General features: G+C 41.5%; 1 protein-coding gene across 2 annotated transcripts in view; it reads left to right on the top strand.

Annotated features, from left to right (window-relative positions):
* KHDRBS2 (KH RNA binding domain containing, signal transduction associated 2) overlaps positions 1–16,988 on the top strand; it is a 382,788-nt gene that overhangs the window by 79,002 nt on the left and 286,798 nt on the right. For both annotated transcript variants that reach the window (XM_074922510.1, XM_074922518.1), the window contains exon 2: positions 11,433–11,560. In XM_074922510.1, coding sequence (XP_074778611.1) covers positions 11,433–11,560 — 128 coding nt within the window. The remainder of the gene's footprint in view (positions 1–11,432; positions 11,561–16,988) is intronic.

The following is a 16,988-nucleotide window of genomic DNA, read 5'->3' as shown; positions in this document are numbered from 1 at the left end:
TCCACTTCAGCTTCACACATTTATAAGTCTGTGAATTTATGTTGCTGCATAAGCCACGTAGTTTTAGGTTTTGCTGACAATTTCTCCTGAAGAGGCAGTACAGGAAGGCTGATCATCTTTTAGTGTACATTACTGATCCTCCGTAGCAAGGATCTGTTTATACAGTCTTCAGAGTGGAGGCTCAGATCAAAGATACGCTCTCCAGTGGGTTTGTGAGTGAAGGCTTACATACCTTTCTGCAGTTAGATATCACTAGTTTAGTCTTGCAATTAAAGTATCAATTTACCCAAAAGTTATTTGTAATTGTTGCTCTCAGTTTGAAATAAGGTAAATTAAAATGTACTGCAATGGAAGCAGATCAGTTATCTTGCATTGTGATAGAAAGCAGTGTGATCTTTTGGATGAATTATGAAATCCTGGTAACACTTAATGAATCTCTGAACATCATTAAACTTGACATTTGCCAGAAACAAACTTAATGTGTATGTTGCCTATATAGTATTAATGAGCACCTGGATGCAACTTTTCTGTAAATGAACTCTTTTGTGATGAAGCAATGACTGTTTAAGAGATAAAGTTATCGAGAGGTAGAGATGGATATATAATCATATATACCAGCATTGAGTCTTTGGTTTCCTTCTTTTGTGCTTTTTTACCAGTTATGAATAAAAAGTGTATTTATTTTATATATAACTATTCATTTTTATGAGTATGTGTACACACACAGAGTATTGTACTGTCTGTATAGCAGTCAGAGCCAATCTCCAAGACACTAAATCTCTTCCACCTCTCAGCAATGCCTTGCATTTACTTGGGGTTTCATAATCTCTTCCCCAGTGAACTTCAGTTTTCCTGTCACTCTTTGAGACACTCAGACTTTCTGAGCCCAAGAGCTGAAATCACATCCTAAATGAAAACTATTGTTTTGAAGGTTTGCGGATTCCTTTTTGATACTTTGATATCTGTGTGTGCAGAGATTATATATATATTATTATATATATTATTAGCTCATTAGTGGCATTGCTAACTGGAAAACCAAGGGAGGTCAATGAGAAGCCTGAACTCCACACAAAATTTTATTTTATACCAGTTCTTAACTTCAGTAAGTGGCATCTTTTCATAATTTTCAGTACTGTGTACTTCCAGTTGTCTGTCTTAACCTGTAGCTATTCTACCTCACAGTACAGAAAAACCCTAAAAAGGCTAAGATCAGCTGATCATCTCATTTTCTTGCTCTGAGGACAGAATAGGAGACATTTTTACTACTAATAAGCTCTAGGACTGAAGAGAGAAAAAGAAAGTATATCCTCCTTTCCAGAAACTTTGAAGGGACAAAAAAAGCTTCCTTTTTGCTAGTTGATCCACTTGGCAGAGCCACCCTATCAAGAATAACACCAGGTTTCAGATGCTTGGGGATAAGTAATGAATATTGCACTGGAGGACTTACCAGTGACTTCAACTGATTAATCTTTAACCCCTACTTATCTGTTCTGCACCATGCAATACATAGCACAATGTTGATGTTTTCTCTTTGGATTAATCCGGGAGAGAACTTCAGCATGTCTTAAAGTGCTTGTTGAATGTACTTTACCACAGGCGAAGCTACAAAAATCAATATTGACAAAGAACTGCTTTCTTTTTCTTATACATCATAGCAACACAGTTTTCAAGGATGTTAAATTCAAGGACACTTAGAGATATGTTCAGAAATAAATACACTTTTGATATTTTTGGTGTTTGCTTCTTACTTTTTTTTCTGGTCTAAGTAAATCTTCATGCTCTCTACTTCCTCTTTTTCTAAGTAGTTTCATTTTCAGATGAAAGAAAAACAGAATTAAATAAAAAATAGATAAGCAACTCAAGTTTGCCTTTCATCTAACTTGTGGCATATTCATATTACTGTCCAAGCTGCTCTGAAGGTAGGAAGTAAGAAGGGAGAATTGTAGTGAGTTCAGCTACTTAGTGAACTGCACACTGTAGTTTTAGCAATACAACAGCTGCCAACACCAAACTTTCATCACAGCCCTAGCAGGCTAACTCCCCAAACAAAGGTATGCTGGACTTCAAAGACACTTTGAAAGAACCTTAGTCTTTAAAATCTTACTGGTGGCTTGCTTTCTTTTTATCAATTTGATAAAAAATATGTTTCATCAATGTAATTGTTCACTCCTTTTAGTAACAATGTTCTTCCAAAAGCAATTGAAAATATGTATCTTGTAGCTAACGCTGCTGTGACTCTTTAATTTTATCAACAACTATATTTAGTAGGACACTGCACTCAAAATGCACTCCAGATAATTCTTAATACTGCATGTCCAGATGCTCACCTTGAGTAATTGCTGTTTATTATTTTTGCAGTGAAGAGAAAGACTCCACGAATTTTCTAGAGTCAATTTCATCATAAATACAAATTTTTTCATGATTGCAGTTGGTATATATCTAGAATTACATGGAATAGCATATCAAGGAATTATTTGGCAATTAAACTAGAATTACATGGAATAACATATTAAGGAACAGGTTGGCAATCAGACTTAAAATTCTCAGAATCACAGAATCATCTAGGTTGGAAAAGACCTTGAAGATCATCCAGTCCAACCATTAACCTAACTGACAGTTCCCAACTACACTGTATCCCTCAGCGCTATGTCAACCCAACTCTTACACACCTCCAGGGATGGGGACTCCACCATTGCCCTGGGCAGCCCATTCCAACACCCAACAACCGGTTCTGTAAAGAAATGCTTCCTAATATCCAGTCTAAACCTTCCCTGGAGCAACTTGAGGCCATTGCCTCTTGTGCTATCACTTGTTACTTGGTTAAAGAGACTCATCCCCAGCTCCATGCAACCTTTCAGGTAGCTGTAGAGGGCAATGAGGTCTCCCCTCAGCCTTCTCCAGATTAAACAACTCCAGTTCTCTCAGCCTCTTCTCATAAGACATGTGCTGTGAGCTGTGAGTCTGAGCAGGTGATGTTCATAATTTCATCAAGAGCTGATATTTTGGCTTGAGAATTTTTCAAATGTTTAACACTAATAATATTCTCCATATAATTTTTCTAATCTATACTGATCTACCATACATCAGTAGAGACCTACATTAGGCAACTGCATTTCTACAAATACTATACCTTATTATAGTGATTAAGTAATTAAACACAGCAATTGAACATAGTTTGTCTTGGTCCAGTGATTACTTTATTGTGACCGCTCTGTCTTTTGAGAAAGCTCCTTTTCCGACCAGTCTTACTTGAAAGTAACTGCTCTTGGTACACAATTTTTTTTCAGTAACTTTGGTAGTCTTTGGATGTGGTGTGAAGAGTCTGTAGCATGTACTGAAGGCATTAAACATGAGGCTCTGTACAGAGCGTACCACGGGGGCAAATTTGTCTGTAAAAGATTTGGTGGTTACTTTTAGAGTCTCTAAGGATGAAGGAGAAGAAAATAATAAGAGAATAGTATAGAGGAGTGAAACATGGAACCGTATGGGAAAACCAGCATGCAAGTTTCTGTCCTGTGATCATCATACTCAAGATGATGAGTATGCTCTCATATGCTCTTGCCTCTCAAGAGTCCCTTTAGATTTTCAGATGTGTTTTATAATGGAGAACAGATCCTTGGCCCCAAGCTTTGTAGTTGTGTTTGGCTTTATTTTTGCAATTGTTGGTAGGAGCAGTTTTGGTTAAAGTAGTGTGAGAGATGAAAAACCAGGACCGCGAGAAAGTAAGAAAAACAGCCTGAGAAAGCGAAAGTTGAGGTTGATCTAAGGAATGCCTCAAACACTCGAAAGACAAAAGTATGAGTCATGGGGTGGATAGTGTGGAGGTCGAAGCTGATAAGGCTGCCCAAATAACGCAAGATGCATCTGGAGTGGGGAGTCCTATGGAGACAGGACAGCCCTGCTCTGGGCACCTGGTCAGATTTCAAGGACTATCTGTCTGGTGAATGACCTTTGCTTCATTATCCATGAAATGCATATTAAAGTTCACCTCAATATGGTGACGGAGACTAACATGATCATGCTAATTACATCATCCCATGAAGCACCTTACCCCTCCCCATACATGGGATACGTAGGTATGTGGGTCAACCTAGGGGACGGACTCAAGAAAAGTGGGTATAAATCGAGGGGAAGGTAAAGAAAGGGGGGGGGTTGCTGATTAGGGATACCAGTTAAACTTGGACACCAGAGTGAAAAGAGCAGGCTTATTTTGCTAGAAATAACTAAATAATATAACAGAATAATACAGAAAACATACAGTAAGAAAAGACAAAATAGTGCACTTAAACAAATAAGAAAATACAAGGTAATGCATGAAATCATTACTACCTGAGAAAGACAATAGTGATTAAGAAAGATCTCTCACCATTCGCACATGTCACCATCACCCAGCCCCGCAGTGGCTGGGCAGCCCCGGTTACAGCGAGGGTTTGCAGAGCCTGTCCCGGCAAGGGGGAAATCCTACACGGGGCGTCCACCCACAGGTGAGGCTGCCAAAGTCGCTGTGAGCGGGTCCAGCCTTATATACCCCAAAATCAGCAAGCCAGAATAGCTGACACCTTTGTTTTGAGTGGAAATATCTGGTTTCAGTCTCACATTAGATTCCCCCAGAGCCTGCCCAGGGCTCAAGGGAGAAGCTGAGGGAGTTTCCCTGCTTATCTAATTGAATTGTGTGCAAGGTCTCACATCAGGCCACAGTGCCAGACAGCTGTATCCACGACCCTGATATTTTATCTATACAGAAAGAAAGTTAAATACACATTCAAGATAGCTACATCCTCCATACATATTTCACTGATCATTACATACTGAGGTAGCAGCTTCAACTCAGGGCCTGTTGTTAAGGCTTCAATAAGCATCAGAATAGATGGTTTGTTATAACTTAGTATAATACCTATTAGGACAATGGTTATCACTTATAAAATATACAGGATTCGTCTACAGATCAGCTCTGGCTTGGGCCGGTTGTCCAAGCATTAGCACTTCAGAGACGGGGGAGCTGGAGAGTACAGTGAAGTGATGATGATGGACGCCTCCTGGAACCCCCGCTGGTGGGATCGACACAGGAACCCAGACCGCTGATCTGTACAGAATCATACAATCATAGAATCATTCAGGTTGGAAAAGAACCCTTGAGATCATCAAGTCCAACCATCAGCCCTACTCTACAAAGTTCTCCCCTACACCATATCCCCCAACATCTCATCTGAACGACCCTTAAACACATCCAGAGATGGCGACTCCACCACCTCCCTGGGCAGCCTATTCCACTGTCTGACCACTTTTGCTGTGAAAGATTTTTTTCCTAATGTCCAGTCTGAACCTCCCCTGTTGCAGTTTAAAGCCGTTCCCTCTTGTTCTGTCACTAATCACCTGTGAGAAGAGACCAGCACCAACCTCTCTACAATGTCCTTTCAGGTAGTTGTAGAGAGTGATGAGGTCTCGCCTCAGCCTTCTCCTCCTCAAACTGACCAGTCCCAGCTCCTTCAATCACTCCTCATAGGATCTGTTATCCAGGCCCTTCAAAAGCTTCATTGCCCTCCTCTGCACTCACTCCAGCACCTCGATATCTCTCTCGTACTGAGGTGCCCAAAACTGGACACAATACTCCAGGTGTGGCCTCACCAGAGCAGAGTACAGGGGGACTGTCACCTCCCTACTTCTGCTGGTCACACTATTTCTGACACAAGCCAGGATGCCGTTGGCTTTCTTGGCCACCTGGGCACACTGCTGGCTCATGTTCAGCTGCTTGTCAGTTAGAACCCCCAGATCCTTCTCTTCCAGACAGCTCTCCAGCCACACCTCCCCAAGCCTGTAGCCATGCAGGGGGTTGTTGTGGCCCAAGCGCAGGACCTGGCACTTGTCCTTGTTGAAGCTCATCCCGTTAACATTGGCCCACGGATCCAGTCTATCCAAGTCTTTCTGTAGAGCCTCCCCATCCTCCTGCAGATCGACACTCCTGCTTAACTTGATGTCATCTGTGAACTTACTGATGATACACTCTATGTCCTTATCAAGATCATCAACAAAGATGTAGAACAGAAATGGTCCCAACACCGAGCCCTGAGGAACACCACTTGTGACCGGCCGCCAGCTGGATTTAGCTCCACTGACCACCACTCTCTGGGACCGTCCATCCAGCCAGGGCTTGACCCAGCAGACCGTTCGCTCATCCAGGCCATGGGCAGCCAGTTTTTCTATGAGAATTCTATGGGGAACTGTGCTGAATGCTTTTTGAAAATCCAGGTAGACAATATCCACAGCTTTTCCCTTGTCCAGTAATCGGGTCATCTTGTCATGGAAGGAGATCAGGTTTGTCAGGCAGGACCTGCCTTTCATAAACCCATGCTGACTGGGCCTGATCCCCTAGTTGTCCATTATATGACTCTTAATGGCACTCGAGATGACCTGCTCCATGACCTTCCCTGGCACCGAGGTCAGACTGACAGGTCTTTTCTGGTTTCCTGGATTGTCCTTGCTGCCTCTCTTGTAGATGGGTGTCACATTTGCCACCCTCCAGTCCAATGGGCCCTCCCCAGTTAGCCATGGCTTCAGGTAAATCATGGACAGCAGCTTGGCGAGCACATCTGCCAACTCTTTCAGCACCCTTGAGTGTAACCCATCCATCCCACAGACTTGTGTGCATCCAAGTGGTGCAGCAGGTCTCTGACCACCTCCTCTTCAACTGTGCTGACCTCAGTCTGCTTCCCCTCCCCATCTCCCAGCTCATGAGGCTGGGTGTCCAGCGAACAGCCAGTTCCACTGCTAAAGACTGAGGCAAAGTAGGCGCTGAGCACCTCAGCCTTTTCCTCATCCTTTGTTACCATGTTTCCCTCTGCATTCAATAAAGGAGGAAGATTTTCCCTAATCCTCCTTATGCTGTTAACGAATTTATAGAAACATTTTTTATTATCCTAAACAGCTGTAGCCAAGTTGAGCTCTAGCTGTGCTTTGGCTCTCCTAATGTTCTCCCTGCATAACTTCACTGCATCTTTATAGTCTTCATGAGAGACCCGCTCCCTCTTCCAAAGGCAAGAGATTCTCCTTTTGTTCTTGAGATCCAGCCAAAGGTCCTGCGGGAGAGCTGAGCACGCACATGACCAATGTGATCAAGCAATGCCCGTTTATTACAACTAAGAAAGCCCTTTTATAATGTTCTCCCACACACGTGAGTAACATGCAGTACAAGTCCTCAAGATTGGACAGTTAACTTAGCCCGCGCTTTAAACCTTCTTATGATTGGATAAAAGGTGCCACATCAGCCTTGCCAGGCTTCCTGCCTTGTGGAACTTCCTCTTCCCTCCCAACCCCTTCCGGGGTTGTTTGTCTCGTTGAGTTTCTCCTCCTCAGTCAGGGAACACATCCTTATCGCATTCTTGCTCAGCTGAGGCTCTTATCAGTCTTGTTCTCGTGCAGGATTGCTCACATGTCCATTCTCTCGCAGAAAGCCCTCTAGAATCCCAACAAGGTCCTTGTTTAGCCAGGCTGTCTCTGTCCCTGTCTGCTCTTTGGTCAACACACAGGAACAGCCTGCTCCTGTGCCTTTAAGACTTCTCTCTTGAAGTATGTCCAGCCTTCCTGGGCTCCCATATCCTTCAGTGCAACCTCCCAAGGGATTTTGTTAATCAGGTTTTTTAAGAGGTCAAAGTTAGCCCTGCGGAAGTCTAAGGTGGCCATTTTACTAACCCCTCTCTTTGTTTCTCCGAGGATGGAATACTCAATCATCTCATGATCACTGCACCCTAGACGGCCTCCAACCTTTACTTCCCCCACAAGCTCTTGCCTGTTCACAAGCAGCAGGTCCAGGAGGCACCTTCCCTGGTCAGCTCACTCACCAGCTGGGTGAGGAAGTTATCCTCCACACATTCCAGGAACCTCCTGGATTGTTCCCTCTCTGCTGTGCTGTGTTCCCAGCAGATACCCAGGAGGTTAAAGTCCCCCAGAAGAACAACGGCAAGTGACCGTGACATTTCTCCCAACTGTTTATCGAAGGCTTCGTCCACCTCACTGCTTTGGTTGGTGGGTCTATAGCAGACTGTCACAGTAAGATCTGCTTTATTGGCCCTTAACCTAATCCAAACACTCTCAACCCCATTATCACTTTACTTGATTTCTGAGCTCTCATAGCATTCTCTTACATACAGGGCCTTTTTCCCTATTCCCTCTGTCTCCCTCTTCTCCTTTTTCCATTAAGCAATGCAAGGCATGTTGTATTGCTTGCCACAACTTGCTATATACTCAGGCAGTTACTGGGTGTTCAATTAGTACATTGTGAGGAGTTATTAAATGTTTGTACTTTGAGATTTGTCTCACCATTGTCTGCTCCATTGGGGATTTGCAAATCTGAGTCACTTGGCTCCCTCCTCTGAGTGGGACGTGACAAGTAATAGTATCATTTCTGACAGTAGTAGCAGGGCATACAGTAGTACCCTTCTTGGTAGGATGTGCTACCAGGCCCTGCGCCCAGCAGGGCTGCGGGACCTTGGTCAGGATCGGCTGCTTGTGGCCAGCTGGTGCCTGGAGGAAACACGGCCTCTCTGCTGATGGCAGTAGCTCCTCCCAGAATAAGATGGGTTGTGCTGTGTGGGGCTTCAAGCTTGCCCCTCACCATGATCCCTCCTTATCTGCCAATCCCACTGTATTTTGTGTGATGTGCTGCGGGACCTCTACCGTGATCAGCTGCTTGTGGCCAGGCTTTGCCTGGGGATCTTCTTCAACATATATCAATACCTGAAGGGAGGGTGCAGAGAAGACTGAGCAGACTCTTCTCAGGGGTGCCTAGTGACTTAAACTTCACTTTAATTTGTCCCACTGTTTTTACTGAGCCATCTGCTGTTTATAAATTTTATTTTATTTTTTCCCTCTCAAAATCCAGTAGCCCTGCTTTCATTTAAAACTGAAACGCCTTAGACAGAAAATGAGCCTCACTGTAGTCATTCGTGGTTCGAACTGTGTAATTTTTAAATTATGTTTAATTAAAAAAGCTCTTTTTAAAATAGAGATGTCAGGGATTTAGCAATTGTAATTTTTACTGTCATTGGCTCATTCTTTCTCTTTTAGTTCAAACATTCTCGTATTCACCTGCAGAAGAAGTGTACTTCTTAGAGTACTAGATAACTTTTCAATGTATAATACTACTATTGCAAGAGTTTGTTGATATTCCCATTCTGGAAATCATTCCCATTAATGGAAACATATAATTCCTTAAAAGCACCTGACCTTGTAACAACAACTCATGTTTCTTTAATGTAGTAGTGCCAGTACTGCAACACAAGAATGAGAAAAGCCAGATAGGTAAGGTGCAAGGTAGACTTGCAGAATTCCTTTAAGTGGGAGGCAAATGTTGACAGCAAAAAGAGATGTGTAGATTTCATTTTTTGGTATGTTGGACAGGCTGACAAGAAGAACATTATTTTTTGATGAGTTTTGACATGACTCTAAGCGTAGCAAAAGGATGTTTTTACTGTGGGATGACTAATTTTAATGGAAAAAATATATTCATGACAGAAGTTTTGTAATAGGTGTCAAGTACTTTGAAGTGAACTATAATTAACATAATTTTATTGGCACTGTAAGAGTAAAGCAGATGGTTTTTAAAAAAGTGAGATCTACTCACTCAGCTATTCCATTTCATGCTAAATCAGTGAAGAGAAGGAAAAAGAAGCTAGTCCCCTCAAAAAATCGTAAACAGACTGACAGTATTTCCAGAATTTTGCAGCTCCAAGTTTGGAGAGAGCTTAAGATCAATTTTTCTTGGGAAGAATATCTCTAAAAAGATGTTTGAAATGCCTTTAGTCTCTGACACTTCTCTGGTGGTGACCTCTTCTGCATGACTGATATGCATGTTCTCTTCCAGTTAAGAGGTTTGCAATACATGTGTGTTATGCAGAAGCAAGTGCAAGAGTTCTGTGTTACTGATGAAAGGCGAGAATGAAGCGTGCTTGGGGATTGACAGGTACTGTAGGATATAATTGTATAGCTCTCTGTCTCCCTGTTTTAATTCAGTTGGCTGAGAGCAAAAGTGGGTGGACAATGTGTGAGGCTTCTTCTCAAGGAGTGCTTTCTTTTCTCTTTTTGCCTAAGATCAGTGTTGTTGAAAATATACCACTGAGTTCCTTGGGTTTGTACTCACTGGAAGAATGCTGCTGTTTATGGACCTTCTTCCATTGCTCCCAAAATCCTATACTAACTCTGACTTTCAGTAAGCACTAAATGTGTAATGGTTGCATTCATAAGACTAAATATGTAGTTTTAAAATCTAAAGCTATTGGTTATATTTTCATAGTGAGTGTTATATGTGAACATAGTTTTCCTAGTTGGTCGGCAGGTCATAGTTTATAACTAATGCAAATGCTGCACATCAGTTCTGTAAGCCAGCAAGTCATCAGCTTGATCCCGATCTGAGTTCCTTCATGGCAGCGTCCTGCTCCTCCTGATCTTTGGTGGTCCTAATCAAGGCGACTTTAGTAAAATAGAAAAATTGAATACAGTTGGCCTTGGTCCAGTGATTACTTTATTGTATCACCTCTGTCCTTTGAGAAAGCTCCTTTTCCGACCAGTCTTACTTGAAAGTAACTCTGTTCTTGGTACATGATTTTTTTTCAGTAACTTTGGTAGTCTTTGGATGTGGTGTGAAGAGTCTGTAGCATGTACTGAAGGCATTAAACATGAGACTCTGTACAGAGCGTACGACGGGGGCAAATTTGTCTGTAAAAGATTTGGTGGTTACTTTTAGAGTCTCTAAGGGGGAAGAAGAAGAAAATAATAAGAGAATAGTATAGATGAGTGAAACATGGAACCATATGGGAAAACCAGCATGCAAGTTTCTGTCCTGTGATCATCATAACCCTGAAGATTTTCAGGCGTGTTTTATAATGGAGAACAGATCCTTGGCCCCAAGCTGTGTAGCTGTATTTGGCTTTATTTTTGCAGTTGTTGGTAGGAGCGGTTTTGATGTAAAGTAGTATCATTTCTGACAGTAGTAGCAGGGCATACAGTAGTACCCTTCTTGGTAGGATGTGCTACCAGGCCCTGCGCCCAGCAGGGCTGCGGGACCTCCGTCGGGATCGGCTGCTTGTGGCCAGATGGTGCCTGGAGCACACACAGCCTCTCCACTGACGGTGGTAGCTCCTCCTGGAATAAGCTGGGATGTGCTGTGTGGGGCTTCGAGCTCGCCCCTCGTTGCTATCCCTCCTCCTCTGCTGCTCCCGCTGTATTCAGTATGATGTGCTGTGGGACCTCTGCTGGGATCGCCTCCTGTCACCTGTCATTGCCTGGAGGACATGTGGCCTCCAAGCTGATGGTGCTTGCTCCTCCAGTACGTGTCACATGGCCTCACAGTCACAGTGCACAGTCTGTATTATAATGTGTAAGTTTAAAGCTTCTGAGGATGACAAATGTCAATAATTGCTCTCTTTTTTAATATTTTTCAGAAATTGAGAAATTTCAGGGTTCTGAAGTCAAGAAGGAAGATGAAGAAAAGAAATATCTTGATGTTATCAGCAACAAAAACATAAAGCTGTCAGAAAGAGTTCTGATCCCTGTTAAACAATATCCAAAGGTACTGTAAATATAGCCTAACACTTCTTTAATCTTTCTTAATAGAACAATGAAAAAGTCATATACTTTAACCATTTTTTTATTGACTCTTACTGTGCAAGCTTCATGGTATTAAAAAAAACCCCAAACTAAAAATGAAGCTCCTATTTGAATATATCTGTTACTAGCTATTATATACGTTCTAACTTCTGTCTCAGGGCCTTTCAGAAAAGCTATTGAAGTGAATGAGTTTTTTGTACTTCAAGTCAGTTTTGTATCCTTAGGCAAACTGTTGAGGTTTTTTCTTATAGCTGTTTTTTCAAATGTTCCAGCTTTTTAAAAAATAAAAGACCAGCAAAGAAAAAAATATTCCAGCAGAATTAAGAAAAAATTTTTTTCAATAATTCTGAAAAGTCTACTGTGCTGCAGCTTCTTCATGGAGGAATTGGGGGATTTTCTCTGGCGTACTAAGTTTTAAAAGATAAGGTAGCTGGATTACTGCAAGCTATGACTTTCACAATGTATGCCCCTGTTTATAACATTCAGATGTCTTTATGCCACATAGTTTCTTCATATTATGTGTTGTTCTCCTCACTGCTACATACTATGATTGAAAAAACTTCTTTCAAAAGAGCCCCAAATTCAGCTGCTTCTCTAAAGTTTTAGTTTTTATTTTACATGAAGGAAGAAAATGTTGATTTTTTTGTGTCTGTGTACGCTGTTGTGTTTTACATAAACATTTTTTCTAATAGTATTCAAATCTAAATGATAAATATCTTGATTTATCTCTAGAGTATTTTTTCTTGCTGATTTATTGTCACATGGCATTTGGTTTGCTATTAGCCTTGATTATACACTTGGCTTTTTGCTTTATACTTTCTTTGGTAAGAGTAATAAATTACAATGGGTAAAAAGCCTATCAAACAAAATTAAAGGTGTAAAACAAAATTCAGATTCAGTGATTCTAGCTGACATTTACCTCCTGACTAACAAGTATAAAATTCAGATAACGTAATCATCGAAATGGTAAAGACCTTAGAAGTGCACACAGTGCTAAAGGGAATTACTTTCTTGCTGCATAGCCCAAGGTGTTTGACTAGATTTGTGGTATTTTGTGTAAATGCTATAGGTGAATTGAAGTTCTTAATAAGAATGTAATAGTGCTGTAACTTTATAACAGCAATGTGATAATTACTCAGAGTACTATTTGATGAAGATAATAGAATGAAAGACAAACTATTTAAAAAACAAATGCAATAAACTATCTAATATAGTGCCTGATTATGATTAAATTAACCTTCATTTACTTTAATGAGCTTGTCATATTAATGAGTAGTAACAGATAAAGCATTTCTAGAGGTTTTGAGTAGTGAATCAAGAAAAAACAACATAGTGGAGATGAAATACTTATTCAATAGTGCAAAATACTCTTGGAAAGTTTCTGTAGTTGATTTACTAGCAATATTGTGTGCTTGGCATGGAATTATTTGCAGAACTGCAGGCTACCATCTAGTAATGATCTATCAAGGGCTTCATTTGCCATTTGTATCAAACTGCTGATTGCTGTGGTCAAATATCTTATGTTTACTTGATGAATTGTGTACATTAGGATAGTCAAAATCAGTATACCATGGTTGTTTCAGGTTGCTTTATAAATAACCAAAAAAGACATTAATTTTATATATTTAGCAGAATATGATAATAAGAGCAGCTGATGAGACCTGTACTTATAAAGAGTTAAGAGAACTGCTGTATAATTTCACCTGAGAAGCATTTATATTTGAAGGAACATTTTTTTAAATTATTCATTTATTCTTGGTTGAAAAGCTTTTTTGGGCAGAGCTGAGAGAGCAGGGTTCTGTAAATCTGAAGAAAGTGTCCAAGAGTATACATTTTTGGAAAAAAATTCTGACCAGTTTTTAAAAAAAAAAATCACGTGGTTTACAGACTCTCTATTTAGGAATGAGATCAATCTTTTAAAAGACATTTGCTCTTATTTCAACAACATGTAGAAATATCAATTGTTCCAAAGGAACCCTTGTCCTAAACATTTATTGTGTTAGTAGTTTATTATGCAATGAGGGTAGACACCGTCAGTGACAGCTGTAGAGTCAGGAAGCAGCATTTTACACTTTGGGCAAAAATTAACTGAATTTAAAAAATCAACAGCTCTTGAAGTTAAAACAGATAAAATGCAGCAGCGGCTTACCGAGCACAGCGAGCACCCCCCCAGCAAGACAGGAAAGAGCCCAAACCCGCCTGTATCCCTGGGCATAATATCACATGGTATGAAATACTCCAATGACTGATCAGGACCCAGCCCTCTAGCTGTGCTCCCTCTCAACCTGGGGAAAGTTAGCTCCATCCTGGTTGAAACCAGGACACCTGGAAATAACAAACTCCTTTTTTTTAGTAAGGGACAGAAATCAATATAATGTCTTCTGAACAAAAGATGCTGTTTAATAGTTTTCTAATGATATGGCTATTGAATAAAGGTAAGATTTATCTATAAATAAAAGTGGATGGGAGTGGATGGGGTATTTGATATGTGACTGTAATTATGTAAGTCTAATACTAAGTGAATTTAATTACAATTTACTCTGATGCTAGAGTGAGTCATAAATTTAGAAAGTTTTAAAACAAAATCTGTTTAAGTACACAGTTATATTTTAATTTTCCCTCTACTGGTTTGTTAGATAATAAAAGCTGTAAAAATATAAGATACTGGAAGCATGTCCTGCTAACTTCTAGAATCTGGTAGGGTTGTCAAACATAACAAGCAAGTTGATTCTTCTGAATGGCTTCCATGATTTTGAGTTGCAAACTGCAAGGCACTATGTCTTCAGAGGATGCAGTGTAATAAAGCCTCTTCCCTGCACAAAGGCTCAGCTGATGGGCAGTAATTATCTCATTCATAAATATGGTCTGGCTTCAGGTGAGCTTCCTAACTCCTGATAGCTTCCTCCTGGATGTTTAGCTGCCATTTTTGGTGAAAAGAAAGGATATAATCCAGGCTTTTACCCTTTGAAAGGCTGGCACCCTACTTCAGAGTATGTGTTTCTGGGGAAGAGACTTAAGCTAATGTTGATGAATACTGTAAATTAAGTTAAATTCCAGATTCTTGATGTTCTTTGGTTTGCCTTTCTCATTGGATGGAGACACTGCTCTTGAAATTAAATTTATTTGTTCAGCTAAAATCTTGTAAAGTGTTTTAATCTCTGTGATATATTAAAACAGAATTCACAGGTGATATGAGCAACAAAGTACTAGTTTGCTTTGTATACATTACACCTCAGAGTGAATCCACTAAAAACTTTCTTAGATGGCATTGACATAAATTTTGGATGAAATAAGCATTTGAAGAGAACTGGTTTTGTACTTTTCCTCTTTGTTTCTAAAAACAGTATATGATTTAAGCAACTTTATACACTTTATACACTTAAGAACATAAATTTAATTTGAACATCAACACCAGCACTAATGTACCCATCAAATCAGAGTAGGACAGTGAGAAATACAACCACTTCTTAAAAACACCTTCCCCCCCCCCCCCCCCCCCCCCCCCTTCTTCCCAGGCTCACCATCATTCCAGATCTCTATGGCCTCATGCCCTGAGCAGCAGAGGATGGGGGAGGGGGAGGGGTGGTAGCGGAATATGATGGAGGTTGCATCAACTGGTCACATGTTGTCTCTGCTGCTCCTTCCTCCCCTGCTCCATTGTAGAGTCCCTCCCATGGAAGATGGTCCTCCACAAACCTCTCCAATGTGAGTTCATCCCACGGGCTACAACTGTTTAATTGTATGAATTTCTATAAGGCCAAATGCCGGGAGCTGCCCTTTGGCCACAACAACCCTCAGCAGCGCTACAGGCTCGGGGAGCAGTGGCTGGAGAGCTGCCAGTCAGAGAGGGACCTGGGGGTGTTGATTGACAGCCGGCTGAACAGGAGCCAGCAGTGTGCCCAGGTGGCCAAGAAGGCCAATGGCATCCTGGCTTGTGTCAGCAATAGCGTGGCCAGCAGGGACAGGGAAGGGATCTGACCCCTGTACTCGGCACTGCTGAGGCCGCACCTCGATTCCTGTGTTCAGTTTTGGGCCCCTCACTCCAAAAAGGACATTGAGTGACTCGAGCGTGTCCAGAGAAGGGCAACGAAGCTGGTGCAGGGTCTGGAGCACAGGTCGTACGAGGAGCGGCTGAGGGAACTGGGGGTGTTTAGTCTGGAGAAGAGGAGGCTGAGGGGAGACCTCATCGCCCTCTACAGCTACCTGAAAGGAGGGTGCAGAGAGCTGGGGATGAGTCTCTTTAACCAAGTAGTAAGGAATAGGACAAGAGGGAATGGCCTCAAGTTGCACCAGGGAAGGTTTAGACTAGATGTCAGGAAGTATTTCTTTACAGAAGGGGTTGTTAGGCGTTGGAATGGGCTGCCCAGGGCAGTGGTGGAGTCCCCATCCCTGGAGGTGTTTAAGAGTTGGGTTGACATAGCGCTTAAGGATATATGGTGTAGTTGAGAACAGTCAGTGTTAGTTTAATGGTTGGGCAAGATGATCTTCAAGGTCTTTTCCAGCCTTGATGATTCTGTAATCCTGTGATTTTTCCCGAACTGCTCCAGTGTGGGTCCCATCCATGGGCTGCAGTCCTCCTAGCAACAAACTGCTCCAGTGTGGGCTTCCCTCAGTGTCACGACCTTCTTTAGGTTCATCCACCTGCTCTGGCGTGGGGTCCTTCATGAGCTGTAGGTGGGCATCTGCTCCAGCAGTGACCTCCATGGGCTGCAGGGGCACAGCCTGACCTCTCACAAGGGGCTGTAGGGGAGTGTCTGCTCTGGCATACTTGCCCCCTGCCTCCTCCTTTCTTCAGCTGACCTCAGTGTTTGCACAGGTATCTCACCACAAAAATTCCGCCTCCCAGATGTATGGTATCACAGAGACACAGCCACCATCACTAATTGACTGGGCCTTGGCCAGAGGTGGGTCTGATTTTGAGACAGGGAGCTTCTAGCATCTTTTCACAGGATTATCTCTGTAACCCTCTCCCCCACTACCAAAACCCTGCCACAGACAAATCCAATACCCTCGTTTTGTTCATTACTTTTATTTTATGTAAGTGCAGATACATAAAATAGCTGAGAAGGCAGAAAAATAAACAGTATGTATATTAAAAAATCTTTTAATATTGCAGTGCATCTTTTACTATTTTAAAGATTCAATAAAACTAAAAAAAATTATCACAGCACTAATTATTTGTTTATATAATTTTATACTTCATACACCCATGACTTCAAGCAAATAACTTATACAAACTCAGCAGTGCTACAGAATCCATTGTGAAGAGTGAGCTTTTCTTTTCTTGTTCTGTCTTTAACATGGGGCTCAGACCATTATTATGGTGATTATTTTTTTTATTTAGCATGCTCCTTCTTTTCTGTTTTGTTTCTTTCAAACCTGACAGTTGC

This window comes from Athene noctua, chromosome 1, assembly GCF_965140245.1.
Source record: "Athene noctua chromosome 1, bAthNoc1.hap1.1, whole genome shotgun sequence".
Taxonomy (NCBI): Eukaryota; Metazoa; Chordata; class Aves; order Strigiformes; family Strigidae; genus Athene; species Athene noctua.
This window is presented reverse-complemented; position numbering and strand designations above follow the sequence as displayed.